Source organism: Beta vulgaris, chromosome 7, assembly GCF_026745355.1.
Source record: "Beta vulgaris subsp. vulgaris cultivar EL10 chromosome 7, EL10.2, whole genome shotgun sequence".
Taxonomy (NCBI): domain Eukaryota; kingdom Viridiplantae; phylum Streptophyta; class Magnoliopsida; order Caryophyllales; family Amaranthaceae; genus Beta; species Beta vulgaris.
In genome coordinates this window covers 58,252,612-58,267,814 of record NC_079208.1, presented here as the reverse complement: position 1 = coordinate 58,267,814, position 15,203 = coordinate 58,252,612, and the positions used below count along the sequence as shown (strand labels likewise).

Genomic DNA, 15,203 nt, shown 5'->3' with positions numbered 1-15,203 from the left:
AATAATGTAACCTTATTATTTCATATACTTATTTTTATTTTAAACCTTAGGGCTCGTTTGGGATCAGAGTTAGTTTTCAATTTTTAGTTTTATGAATGTAAAAGGCATGTGATAGAAGATGTATAATGAACTTAAAATTACTCATATATATATTAAAATATATCGATTTTAAAAACTGTTAATAGAATACTGAAAACATATTCTCCTTTGAAGTTTTTAGATAAATTGTGAATCGCAAACAAAAAATGATGACGAACAAACCTTTAGCTAGATACATGAAACGACACTATGCTTCTCACATTCTAAAATAAATGAAATACTTACCATTTTAGGTCATTTCAAAATAAAAAAAAAGTTACTTTATTCTTTTCTCTATCTATCTCGTAATCACGTGAGTCTCTCTTTTTATTTATCTACTAGAATTTTTTGCACGCGATGCGTGTTTGAATTTTTTTTTCAAAACAGAAACTCGATTTTTCTCGGCATAAGAGTCAAAATTTGAACATTAGACATACGAATTATAATTGTTTTTAGTTGCAAAATTTGATTGGTTTAGTTTCTGTCACTTAAGTCTCTCACCATTCTTTTTGTTTTTTTTTTTTACTTTTCAAAGTTAAATTCTATGAACAAAATAGAAATTTTATGGAATTTATTTATGATTTCTAATACTATAATTTTTTAGTTGATTTTTGAATTAAGTACAGTACTTCATAAATTGTAAAGAAAGTGGACACTTTGATTTCAAGTCAATTTTTTCATAGGTAGTAGTTTGTGAGTGATTATTATAAATATATTTTTGGTATTTTTGTTTGAAGCCTCATTTGATTTGTAAGTGAATTTGTGATTTAGAATCGGAAGGGGGTAACATAGTCTCTTCATTTGGGGACACCATAGCTCCCCCTTCTCTTATATAATAGAGATATGTTGTACTTTAATTCTTGAATGATATTTTACATAAACCTTTTTACCTTGATAATTAATCGCGATTATAAAATAGAAAAAGATAGGTCCAAATATATGTAAATTTTTTATTATATATAGGAAACACTATAAAAAAGTAAATAATTTTTTCCTTGTCTAATTTCTAAATTCTAATTTCACTATAAATACACCTCTATTTTTTTATCATGTCCCATCATTAGTTGTGAATGGTTCTTGAGAATAGCGGTTTGTAAGCAAATTTTTGTAAATATTTTTGTATTTATTGACGTTCTAGGTTATGAGTTTTAGTTTGTATGTTAATTTTAAGTTTTAATAAAGTTTCCTGATTATTTGAGTGATTTGCGTGATTTTTTATAACGTGATATTTTATAACATGATTTTCTCAATTGTATGAGTGATTTGTAAAGTTTATTCTTTAAGTGATTTGTGAGTGAGTGTTGTAAATTAATTTTCGGTAGTTTTCCTTGAGTGCCGATTTTGAGTTTAACAAACTTATTGTAATTTAGAAAGGGAAGGGGGGGCAAAATAGGCATTTCCAAAGAGGACACCATTGCTCCCCCTTCCCTTATATAATAGAGATATCTCTTTTATCTCCTTAATCCTCATGCCTCTTCCTTACGATTCATTATTTACCTTGGAATGGAGAAAGTACTATAAATCCTTCTTATGTTTGAGATTTAATATTGACTTTACATGACACGCACTAGACAAATACTTATTAGATACGATCATGCATTCTCTCTTCATTTCACAAGAATCAAGGTTGACCTAGCTGATTAAAGGCCCTTCTTACATTTTTATAAGTTGTGAGAAGGATTTAATTCTTATCTCTTATAAAGTGGGATCTCTAAATTTCTCCCTGCTTGTACAAGCAATCTTATTAAACCTTATTGCAATAATAAAAAAAAATCTCTGTTAATTTCTTAATGCTTTCTCGCAGGGCTATATTGTAGTTGTTGGGCCTTTAGGTCTACTTGATATAACTATAAATTGTAGGAAGAAAAAAAAACCATTCCACCAGTTGACTTTTCTAAAAGCATTGACCAATTGACTTAGATAGAAGTACGCCCCTTACTTCCACTAAAAAAAATACATCCCTTAGCTTATTTTATTACACTAATACTACTTACAGATTGACTTAGACAGATACTTATTAGGTAGTAGAGGTTCTTCATTGTAATAAGATGATATTGTGATAAACCATCCCTAAAAAAACCATTCCTAAACCAAACTACCCAGAAATACAAATAATGAAAATTTCTCCTTGAGCACAAAATAACACACCTAATAAATCTAGAAATGTACCTATTACTCTAAAGTAATATGAAGCTTCATAACAATGAAACAATCTCCAAACTCTTGCAAAATTATCATATTTTTTAGGGTTATGCTATATGCAGTCCTTAGGGTTGCATATAAGACATAAATACACTACTTAAAATGGAAATAAGTTGTGAATTTATGAATTTTTTTTGCATCAACCGATGTAATAAATGATCAATTAATACAACTTATTTTCATTTTTAGCTTCTTATATACCGCCCTTAGGAGTTAGGATGACTGCATATCGCTTTTCTGTATTTTTTGATCTTCATAGATTTGCATTTCGATCAAACTAGATCTTGATTCTGATCTTAATTTTCATAATTCATGGAATTAATTAAAGCTGTCTTCTGAACTACAGTAATTTCCACTGTTTTAAGGACTCAAATTCTACCAAGTTCAAAGATCAGTTCCAACTCCCAACTTTCAACTTTCAACCAATATAAAACAGTGTCCAAAATTCTAAGCGAAGTTGTCTGAATAAATGACTTATAGTACTCTATATCCTAAAAATTTAATGTATTTGATTCGATCATCTGTAAGACTCTCACCATAAATTAATATATATCCGAAGTATATAATGTGCGTCAGACCAACTTGGTATAGCCGCCTAAAGTTAAGTAAAGAGCTGAATTATAAGCCGTTGAGTTCCTATAAATGCACTCTTTTGTTAATAAAAACACCAATTCAATGCTATGCTTCCTTAATAACTTTGTCTCTAAAACTAGTACATGCACTATGAAGATGCAACGTACATTTATAGTCATCTTATCTATAATACTTTCTTTCTCTAAATACATATTGCTAGCTCAAGCTAACTTTCCATTTTTTGGACACTGGTTTGTTGGATCACAACCTCCTACGAGAGTATATCATCGTCTTCCTCTTGGATTCGATGTCGTTGGACCGGAGGCCATAGCTTTCGATTGCGAAGGTAGAGGTCCATATGTTGGAGTCTCTGATGGTCGGATACTCAAGTGGGATGGAGCTGGTAATTGGATTGTTTTTGCAATAACTAGTTCAAACAGGTATGTGCAATGTGTGTGTTCTTTTAGTTTGCCAGTGTTTCTACCTATTTTTAAGGGCATAATATTCTCTCCGTCCCATACTATATTGTTTGTTTCTTTTTTATACGGTCTTTAAGACGTAATTTTGACCTTTAATATATTCAATTTGTATTAATAAAAAATATAAAAAGTTGATATTATGAAACTACACATTGAGACGAATCTAACAAGATCTCACATGAATATGTTTTTTATATATACAAATGAGAATATTCGGTCAAAGATTTTAAAATTTGACCCATTAAAAATAAAGTAAGCACTATATTATGGGACAGAGGGAGTATAACCAACTGAAATAGGTTAGCCTCGTTTTAGACTTCCATCGTCTCTTAGCCTTAGACGAATGTAAATTTTCAGCAAGCTTTGAATACAATGATGAGCGTATAAGTGTACAATTGTACAAAGGTATTTATTTTTTAAAAAACTGATAAATAGAAGTGCCCTACTAGATTAGAACGAACCTCGCATAAGTTAAAACTGAACGAACTAGCTAGCTATACAGGCAAAGCCTTTTGGAAGTTGGGGTGGGGGGAAAGGTAAGGAAATCTCACTCTTAAAGTGCCTTTAATAAAATTTAATTTCACAATCTTAAAGTTTGTACCGTACCACTAAATTAAGTGATACTTAATACTTAGTAAATGTTGAATGGTATTGGACTATTATTGGTCACCCTCTCTATAGGAAGTAAAGTTGTAGGTATATTAATTCTTTTATACCCGACAAAAAATGGTATGAGAGTTATTGTAGAATAAAGGAATAAATTTTGATATTTTGTTTCTTTTGTATCCCTTTTTCCAATAGATTGTATGCTTCCGAGTAGGACAATATTGATGATTTTGGGGCTTTCGATCTAACATGAAAATTAGGCCCCTAACTTATAAAAAAATTAAAGATGGAAGAATAAAATATTCAAGATGAAAAAAGTTTATTCATAGATGTATCATTAAGAAATTTATTAAAGGTCGAAAACAAGGGTAATTTTCTCAAATATTACATTTTTTTAGAATAATACATCTTAGAACCCCTTATATTTTTGGGATTATGTACTGTTTGATTCTTTGCACACCCTCATCTAATCCATGCTTCCGACTCACGTACAGGTCAAATACATGCGACGGGGTTAACAATTCACCAGTTGAGCAATATTGTGGCAGACCATTAGGGCTAAAGTTCAATCTGGCAACATGTGAATTATATATTGCTGATTCAAGTTATGGCTTGGTGAAGGTAGATCGTAATGGTGGTGAAGTAACTTCACTTGCTACTAGTGCTGAGGGAATCCCATTCAGATTTTTAAATGCCTTAGATATCGACACTGAAAGTGGTGCAATCTATTTTACTGATACGAGTTCCACCTACCATCGATGGTATATATGCAACTTCCCAATTTATTATGTTAACTTCATACTTGTTCTTTCTTAAATGGTTCATGAAAGGATTTTGCATAAATTCGAGTGCTTTAGAAAGTAAATATAATAGTATAAAAATATAAAAAAGTTCATATTTTGAAAATACTCATCTAATCGATTCTATAAGATTCAACATAATACTTTTATTATTATTTTGAGAGACCATATAATAATATTTTAATGAAAAAATAATTTTCACTTTTAAGAATGGAAGGAATAGAATAATTAACAATTAATACATAGGCGGTTAAGGCCACATGCAGGGTGAGCAACTGCACAGGACCCCCGAAATATAAGGGCCTAATTCTATTAGTTGCCCGTCCAAAGAAAGAAAAAAAACCTCAATCTTATTATAAATATAAAGAGATTAATTTCCTATTTGCGTTTTTCTTCTCTTATTCTCCAAAAAGTCCCATTTATAACACTTCCATCTCTTCTATTCACCAAAAAATTTAATCTTTATAATTTATTTTAGCACAGGGCCCTTAATTTTATGAGACGGCGGCACTGTATGAATATATATCATGCACATTATATTGTTGGTCTATTTGATCTAGCTACTTACATTACTACCTTAGCTTTTACCTAATATGATGCATGTTATAGGGAATATCCGAAGGCTATAGCTACATTTGAAAGGAGTGGAAGATTGATAAAATATGATACAAAGACTAAAGTCTTGACAGTCTTGCTAAGAGATCTATATTTTGCAAACGGGGTAGCATTAAGCAAGAACAAGGATTTTCTTCTTGTTGCTGAAACAAGTTCTTTTCGTATACTAAAGTATTGGCTTAAAGGGCCTAAATTTGGAACTTCTGAGCTTTTTCTTCAACTTATTGGGTTACCAGATAATATAAATAGAAATTCTAATGGAGAATTTTGGATTGCAAAAACTCCATCTAAACCAATTAAGGTTGATGAATTTGGAAACATATTAGAAATTTTAGACACATTTGAAATAACGGATGCTAGTGATGTCACTGAAATTCATGGTAATTTATGGATTGGTTCTGTTAATCAGCCTTATGTTATATATACCACCTAACTTGTGTAGATTTTGTTGTAATAATACTATATGTATATGTATCTATTCAACCAATTGAGGTTGGCGTGAGTGGTTAAAGATTTACTCTCTTTAACTAAGGTCTCAGGTTTGAGCCTTTGGGTATGGAAAAAAACCTAGCTAGAATGGATGCTACCTTTTGAGGTACTCATGCAAACTCCCGCGAAAGATTAGTCCATTCGCCAAAGGCTGTGGAAACTCTTGATAATAGGAAAAAAAAATGTATGTACTCAAGGCTTATGTCGTTTTTGCGAGTGATGTTAGTTTGTAATTTTTCTTTTGTATACTTATTCAATTTAGCTTGTAATTGCTCAAAGTGGGTTGTGAATTTCAGATACATTCTGACGTCCAAATTCAGCATTATTAATCAATTAATGCAAGTTTGATTTGAGGTTTGACTTTTGAGCTTAGGCCTAAGATTATTTCTCCCTTTTTTTCTTCTATTAAGAGTAAGAAAATTACAAATTAGAAACCCCTTTTTAGAAAATAATTTATCATAAACCCCTTCTTAGAAAATAATTTATCATACTTAACAATAAAAGATTACTGCCTCATTCTTAACGCTTTGAATTTTTACTAAATTGAAAATATTTTTAATTGAGATTCTTATTGATAAAAAGTTTTTTTTATTGATTATCAAAACGGATTTTTGTTGGTTATTAATTCTTCTAAGGATTTTTTGTCCCAAACTACCACAACTTTAGGTACTTTGTAATAAACTATCTTAACTAAGCAAAAGTGTCCAAAATACCTTAGCTTTACAAAACCACTGTTGACTATTACCAAACCGGTTTTCTCTTGCATTGACCACAATTTTCCGATTAGCAAAAGTCACATGCCTAACACATGAGTCATTCCTTTTGTAAATAGTGGAGCTGAAGTAACACTAATTGTAACTACAACAACGCCTTAAAGGCGGAGTTGCACCAACACCGATTTTAACCACAATGCTGGTGAAAAACAATCAGAACACCGACTGCAACCACAACGGAGCTGTAGGTTAATTAGGATTTAATTAGAGTTAATAGGAATTAATTAGGATTAATTAGTGTTAATTAGGTTAGTTAGTGGTTGATTTAGCCTTAGTGACTAAAGAAGTTGACAATCATTAGTCATTAAGGGTATTCTGATGATTTTTAATTTCAAAAACATAGGGACACCTGGTGATGAATTTTGGAAAACTCGAGTGTACCAAGTGAATATTGAGAAAACTCAGGGGTAACTGGTGAAAAATCCGTAAAAAAGATCATTCTTCTAATTAATACTGATTCCTATTGAATCTCGTGTACTTTTATTTCTTTGTATGCAACATACTGAGGCTCCGTTCTTTTGAAATGAGCGAAACTGAGCTAAACTTATCTGAACTAAAATTAACTGAATTGAACTGAACTGAGAGAAACTAGATTGCAGAGATAAATTGAACTAAACTGAAATTAACTAAAGTGAACTGAAAATAAGTCCAAAAAAATAGGTCTAAATCTTTTACTAATTGAGTCTGATTTAAACTAATTGAAAATGATTTTTGATGATTAAGACCAAACTTTTCCTATATAAACTGATAAAACTTCTATTACCTAGTCCAAAGTCTACCTAATCTAACCTACATAATGGTGACTCTTTGTAAGCCAATCTTATATGGCTACGGACATGGAAGTCAACGGCACACAAAAGCCACAGGCCAAGTAGGCGACTGAGCCGCAGGCCCACATTCAATTTGCTCCCATATATTTGGTCATGCATAAATTACTAGTAATTTTTTTTTCGTGTAGTTGAGTAATTAAACATAGTGATCTAGAAGGAATTTGATCCTAGTTTCAGCATAAGACTTTACTAACTATATTAATTGGCATCTGCAATCATGCATATTATAATAGAACTGAATTAAAACTTTTTTGTATAACATATACTCATATAGCAATCATCCATATTGTTAAATATGGGTCTGGGCCGCACCCATCACAAGGAGAGAGAGTCCATTTCACAACACAAAGGAGGTTCCACCTTAAAACCATATGACAATAAGGGGAGTAACCCCTTTGCATTATAAAGTGACCCATCTCTCTTATTAATCAATGTAGGGCATCACATGTGGTGTGCGCTATACATCATAGCTTAACACTCCTCCTCACATGTGAGGTCCCTTTTCAATTGGCCCAGAGTATTAACGGTCCCGATATGGGCCTGCTCTGATACCATGTTAAATATGGGGACACAACAGGAGAGAGAGTCCACTTCACAGCAAAAGAGGTCAACCATATGACAATAAGGGGAGTAACCCATTTGCATTATAAAGTGAACCCATCTCTCTTATTTAATCAATGTAGGACACTCACATGTGGTGTGCGCTATACATCACAGCTTCAACAATGACAATTAACAACTAGATTTTTTTTATATAAAATTCTGGTGGTAGATCATACATATAACATTTTCAAAAATTATTAAAAGAGACAGTCTAATTTTAATATAAAAGTAGATCTAGTCACTAAATGGATTAAACTAGTCACTCAAAGAAATTAACCTACTCATTATTGAGCTAATTCTGTTTTAAATATTAGGCTTACTATTGTCTAATTTTAATTTAGAAATAGACGGTCTCTTACAAGACAAACTCTAACATTTTTCAACATATTTTTGGCAGTGATTCTCTAGTAAACAGTTAAGCATATTGCCATATTGGGTACTCTTTTGATTGTTTATATTTGTGGTTTTTTGGTCACAATGATCAATTTGATCCTTAACATTTTTATTTACATCTAAAATCTTTAAATTTGTTATTATAAAAATGAACATTAACACAAATCTAGCAAAAACCCGCATCATAAAAGATACATAGAAATTTAGAACCCTCGTTTATTTGTCGAAAGATCAAACCTTGGACTTTTTTTTTTGGTGAAAAAACTTGGACTTTGTTTTGCCTCTTAAAAAGCAAATCTACCAAGGAAAAAGGATTGCAATATTATTTTGTGTATCGTTACTGTCTGCAATATTATAAGGAAACTTTTGGAGCCTGAGAATTCAGAAACCAGCTTCTTATGGTTTTTTTTATTTTTTTGGGATAGCAGAAACTCAGCCATTTAATTTGATTTATATGTGAAATGTGGGGGCATTTATGGTTGTTGAGGTTCCTAATCTTTATAGAAATCAAAGATGTACAAAACTTATGTTGGGTTTGGTTGGTCAGCTGGAGTGAGCAGTTCAACAATCCGATAATAGACTTTTACCATAAAAATTAAACGCTACATATTGTACATTACTAATTTATTGGTGATAAAAGTTCATACTACCACACTTTATAATTATGTTGGACTTGATCACTATGGATTCCATTGAGTAGAGTGCAACAGTTACAGTATACCTACTATTTGGCTCGTAGTTAAATCAATAGACAATTCTTAATCATATTCACAATATTGCTAGGCAGTTGAAGCTTTTTTTTGCTAAAGTAGTTGAACAAATTGGCTTTCCAACTAATGTATACACATAAAGGGTAGATGGCAATTAAAACTTATAAACGTATAACAAGCTTGACTTGATTTATTCGTGCGAATTTCACATCATGACCTCAAGGTTAGGGATTCATATTTCACCAAATAACTTTGAAGGATTTTCCTTACTATTTCCTAGAGCTTATCATTCCCGGCCCGATTTTGGACCGGGTTATGGACAAGATTTTTCGACTCGTGGTCGGGCTCGACTCGAATTTTTTTGACTTTGGGCGGACTTTGGACAAGCCAAAAACGATTTTTTAGTCTATTTTTTGGCCCGAAAAATAACGGGCTTTGGGCACAAATATCCGGCCCGGCCCGACCCGACCAATGGGCAATTTTTTTTTTTTGCCACGGCCTGGCCTGGCTCATGATTAGCTCTACTATTTCCCCCTCCTATTAAGTACTTTGGTTTCGGGGTTGGACCATGTACAAAGGCAAATAATAAAAATTTCTAAACGTGAAAACAAATGACACCGAAAATTAAACTCTATTCCTCCTATCAGGTTATGAACATATAGTTTTATACTATAATAATTTAGATTAAAAATCCTGAAAATATATAACTTTATGTCTAAATTGAGTTTGTTGATTGACAATGATTAATCATTTTTTCTTTTTGACGGAAGACAACACTTTAGTACTTCAATCATTTATAATTGAATAACTTGATAGAATGTTTGTCCCAATTTCATAACCAAAATTATTCACATCAAATATTTCTATATGGGGGTAAAGTAGTTGCCAACGTATATACACAACAAAACGTTTCAAGGAAAATTAAGAAAATTCACCATTCATCAACAAATCGATTTCTTCGTGGGGCAACATTAAATTACCTAACAAGATTACTAACAATCATGACAAGTAGTTTGCTTGTTGGATGAAACTCAGAATTGACTACGGTCTACAAACTACAACCGTCAACCAAACCCCACGTTAATACTTAAGTAAAATTTAAAAGTGAACCTAAGATAAACTACTATTGGATTCACTTAAACCTAAAATGCCACATACAAGTGACACAACCATTTGAAAGAAATTTAAGCGAATAAGACTTCACAATCCTATAATATATGTGAGTGTAGCATTCGCACGCAATGTACACCCAATATGGTGTACTAAAACCAATCTCCTACCATCGTTGTAAATCTTACACAGAATAACTAAATTTTTAAAATTTTGTATCATACACTCGGATATATCATGTTTATGGTACATCCAAGGCTATTTCTTTGCTCATTGTTCATTAGAAACCTCCAAATGAGCATAATCACATAATAAGTAGAGCTCCAAATAAACAAATGGGCAAAAAAATAGTCTGTCAGGTATATGATTAATGCACTGCTTTCAACTAAAGATATTTTGCCAAAATTAGCGGACTTTTCGAGCCAAAATCAGACGGGCCAAAAAAATAGACTGAAAAGTCTATTTCTTTTTCATTAATTACCAAAGGAACCCTGTTTATATTTTTCTGGAGTTGTGAAAGAGTTGTATTTTCACATAGCACAACGGTTGTACTAAAAATGCTTATATATCATTTAAAATATAATATTGAGTGTATTATATACATCCTACATCCCTCTCAAGGCTCTCATGAAAGTGATTTATTAATTTTACATAAAGCAAAAAAGAGTAGTACATCTCAACTCTCAAAAATTCCAATCTCAATTCCAAATTACAGTTGGAAACAGAAAAAGGGACAAAAAAACAAGGAAAAAGACTTACTTGGCGCGTAAAAAGGATTACATTTCCAAACCCAGATGATAATCTAACAGGTCTTCGCTGGTAAAATTCTTCCAAAATTAAAGCAGACAAACAAGACCAGTCTATCTTCTTCTTCAACTTCTTCATCTTCTTTTCTCAGGTCAACCTTGTTTACGTTGAAGCAACGTATATTAACATATTTAATACTCTCACTATTTCTTCTTTTGTTACCAACCCATTTTTTTGTTTTTTCATTTAATCACCATTAATCCTCCCTTAACTACTGCTTATCTCAACCCTTCACAAAAAATTAGCTTCTCTAGTTCTCTGTGATCTCTTCTTCTCAGGTAAATTAATCTTTTCTTAATATATAGCTTTATTAATTAGAACTATGTGTTAATTACTGTTAAAATGATTTTTTCTGGGCAAAGTTTATATTTTAACAGCTCATAAACCCTGCAATTTTTATGCAAACTTCATTCTTTATGCTCTGTTTTGAAAATATCAAATTCGATGGGGTTTGATAAATATAATAAGGATAATCATACATACAATCCTTAAGGTTGTATATAAGTATTAAATACATTTACTAAAACGATATTAAGTTGTGAATTTATGTCACAATTACACGTCAATCGATGTAATTAATGTTTGAATATTAGTATATTACTTAAAATTTCCTCTTTTAGGTTCTTAGGTGCAACCGTTAGCGTTGTATTTATCATTTTCCATATAATTATATATGGGATTTTGTGAATTTTCAGGTGTAATTATTAAAGATGGGAAAACATTTATGGCGAAAACACTCATATGTAAGAGTTGAAGATGATCATCCAGGATGTATATGGACTGTATTTCGAATGCTTGATTATCATCCATGGGATAACTTCAGAAAAAAGCTTCCTTACAATAAGCATGAAAAATCAACAAAAAGTAAGTCCAGCAAATTAATGAAAAGGAAAAAAAAAAATCCCACCTTTTATTTTTCCATTTTTGTTCTTTTTTTATATGTTTTTAATGAATTTTGAATATCCAATTTTATTTTATGTAGGTAAAGGAATAAAGCCAGAAGAAGAGCATTTAACCAGCAAAACTCTAGAATTGCAGGAGGATTCCATCATAAAGTACTCTGCTTCTGTAAGAATTTTTCTTCTTGTGGAGTTAATTTAATTTTGAAATTAAAGGAAGAAGGAATTCTTAAATTGGCATTAGAGGGAGATGTGGTAGTTTAGTGGAGTACCACCCTGAATTCCAGACATTGTCGAGAATTCGAATTCTCAGCCCAACAATATGTTGGGCATTTAATTATGGGCTGTTTAGCTTTGTACCCAGCCTCTGAGCTGGCCTGCCCTGCAGGCGAGTAGTCTAGTAGGAGTTAGTTTTTGGACCAATTATCTTTCCTAATAAAAAAAAAGTGGCATTAGATAACTTGGTTAATTAGTGGAGATAATTATACTTATTGAAATATAGAGATTTTAATACTCACTGAGTCTATAAATAGTTATCAAGTTGTCCCAACTAAATAAACACTTTTAATAGTTGTAATGTTTCTCAGTTTCTACCATATATCCGTTTACTTATTTACTCGCAAGCGAGTTTAATTTGTATTTAGAAAATGTGACGAAATTTGTTAAACATACATCCTGTAATAAGTATTGTGGATATTAATTTTGGATAGTAGGAAGTATAGTTTCTAGATTTTTGTGGACACAATTTCAAGAACTTCTATCCTTTGTTGTTACATGATCCACAAAAGTGATTAACGAGTAAATTGGTCGTGATCAGGTCAATTCGAGTTCTACTAGAAATGGCTCAACAAGCAAGAGGTCTATCAAAGCTAGAATTAGAGCGCTTATGAAGGAGAAAGACAACTCAACAAATCCAGATTTTCTTATTCAAGAATCTGAGTTTCAAAGCCATGAGAAGTACAATGTTGATGATAGTGCTCCAACCTTGATGTCTCTTCTTAAGGCAAATCCAAAATTGATCAAAAGCATTACTAAAGTTGAAGATTCGAGCAATATGAAACACGGAACAAACCTTAAACACAAGGATTCGAAGAAGGAAGATGATTTTGTGGGTGTTTTAGAGTTATTTAGAGTAGATCAAGACTTATTCGTTAAGTTTTTACAGGACAGTCCTCCAAGAAGAAAGCCAAGGTTGGTTAAGTCTGGTACATTTCCTTCACGGAGTCCTTCTAACTTCGGGACAACACCACCTAGCAAAGTCGAGCATAAGCACAACGAAGTTTGGCCTATATCTAGCAATGGACGCGGCCTTCAAAAGGCCAAGTCACAAGGTTTCATAAGATCATCATCTCTTACAGAGTCCTTGGAAAAATATGGTTATTTGTTTGATAGTACAAGTACAAAAGCTATTAAGAAGCATCTATCTAAGAGCTTTAGGTTAATGAATGAGAAGGAATATGTGTTATTGAATGATCTTCATGGTAGACGATCTTCCAAAGAGAGACTCGATTTCTCTGAGAGTGAGTCTAATTCATTCACTATGAGTGATGATCCATCTCGAGCTAGTCTTGAAAGATGGAATAACACTATTCGTGGGGAAGGACCGGGATTAAGGCTTGATTCTCCTAGAAAATTTCTGAGTTTCAGTGAATCACAATCAGATGAAAAGGAAAATAGCTTCATTGTTGAGCAAAGGCGGAGTTTTGAAACAACTAGCGATGAAGCAAATGATGGGGTTACTTCAACTTCAGTCCTAGAGGTTCGTTCTCAAACGAATGAGATCGAAAATATGGACTGTTTAATCATGGAAGGTAAATTTTTCTTAAACAATGAAAGTACTATATAGAAAATCTAATACTATAGTATGTTGTTTGAGTGAAATTAACCAGTTACAAATTTACAATGTTATGATATAGTACTAATTATCCATTGTTGTTTTGCAGAATCATCATTGGTCTCAATGAGAACACATACATTATCTGAAAATATAGAGTACACTCAACACTTGGATGATCAGTTTTTGGTGGACAACTATAACGAAGAATTACAGTATGTGAAATATGTTCTTGATATAATAGGCATCACCACAGCAGCAGCATACCAACGTGAAACATGGCATTCACAAAATCAACCACTTGATCCTGCACTTTTTGATGGGATTGAGGTTTGTTGCCCTTTTGAGCCTAAATCATCAAACAAAGATGTAGCAGTTTTCGTGTCCGAATCTCACCGTAAAATCTTGTTTGATTTGATCAACGAGGCGTTAATTGATATTGATGAGAGATCCAACGTATATTACCCCAAAGCATTGTCATATTGGTGCCATATTTGTCCTAAGACAAACGAGAAAAACCATATTGTTGTAGATGTTTGGGAATTTGTCGAGAAGTTGCTAAATTGGAAGCCAGAGTTAGACCCATCACTTGATCTTGCAATGTCCCATGACTTATCAAATGATAAGAATGGTTGGGTTAATCTTCAAATGGATACTGAAGGTCTTGGCTTAGATTTGGAAGATTTGATTTTTAATGAGATATTGGATGAAATTGTTTGTTATTGATTGTTTTTGTTTATGTGTTAGCCCACCTACACGACTTTTTTAGAATGTATATTGTATAGTGAATTAATGTGTTAGCACTTTGCATCTTAATTCCTTGATTTTATGAGAGAATAAAGGAGAGCTTAAGAAAACAACAAATCAACCCTAAATCTGCTTACACGCCTAAATGAAATAAGAAAACTATTACAACTCGATGCCAACTTGCATTTTTGGAACACAAAGACATTAAAACACCCTAGCTTGGCCGAATTATCTCAAGATATTTTCGGACCACTTATTTGCTGAACTTAGGGTGCGTTCTCCTCAACTTAAAAAATTAAGTTTCAGGTCCAATAAGTTCAGATAAGTTGCAATAAGGGCAATAAGTTCCAATAAGGTCTAATAAGGTCCAAAAAGTTCCAATTAAGTGCAATAAGTTCCAATCAGGTCTAATAAGGTCCAAATAGTCAATGTTCAATAAACATTTGTATTATTGTCCATTATTTTATTTTTATCATTCATAATTTCATATCACTATTAGCTGGTTATGTTATTATTAGAATTTTAATTAAAGTACCACAATGATTATATAGTATTATACTTGTGTTAGTGTCTATTATTTTATTAAATATTTAAACTATTGTCTATTATTTTATTATTCATATTACTATTAGCTGATTATGTTATTATTAGAATT

At 31.9% G+C, this 15,203-nt stretch overlaps 2 protein-coding genes across 2 annotated transcripts; both read left to right on the top strand.

Annotated features, from left to right (window-relative positions):
- The first annotated feature begins 2,968 nt into the window (after positions 1 to 2,968).
- Positions 2,969 to 6,118, top strand: LOC104900450 (protein STRICTOSIDINE SYNTHASE-LIKE 10). Its single transcript, XM_010687866.3, has 3 exons — positions 2,969 to 3,293; positions 4,433 to 4,699; positions 5,348 to 6,118. The coding sequence occupies exons 1-3, from the start codon at positions 3,004 to 3,006 to the stop codon at positions 5,784 to 5,786; spliced, it is 996 nt and encodes a 331-aa protein (XP_010686168.2). The 5' UTR covers positions 2,969 to 3,003; the 3' UTR covers positions 5,787 to 6,118.
- A 4,854-nt stretch (positions 6,119 to 10,972) lies between these two features.
- On the top strand, positions 10,973 to 14,601 carry LOC104900116 (protein TRM32). Its single transcript, XM_010687462.4, has 5 exons — positions 10,973 to 11,346; positions 11,764 to 11,932; positions 12,051 to 12,136; positions 12,785 to 13,778; positions 13,911 to 14,601. Exons 2-5 carry the CDS (start codon positions 11,779 to 11,781, stop codon positions 14,525 to 14,527), a joined length of 1,851 nt encoding a protein of 616 aa, XP_010685764.2. The 5' UTR covers positions 10,973 to 11,346; positions 11,764 to 11,778; the 3' UTR covers positions 14,528 to 14,601.
- The last annotated feature ends 602 nt before the right edge of the window (positions 14,602 to 15,203 follow it).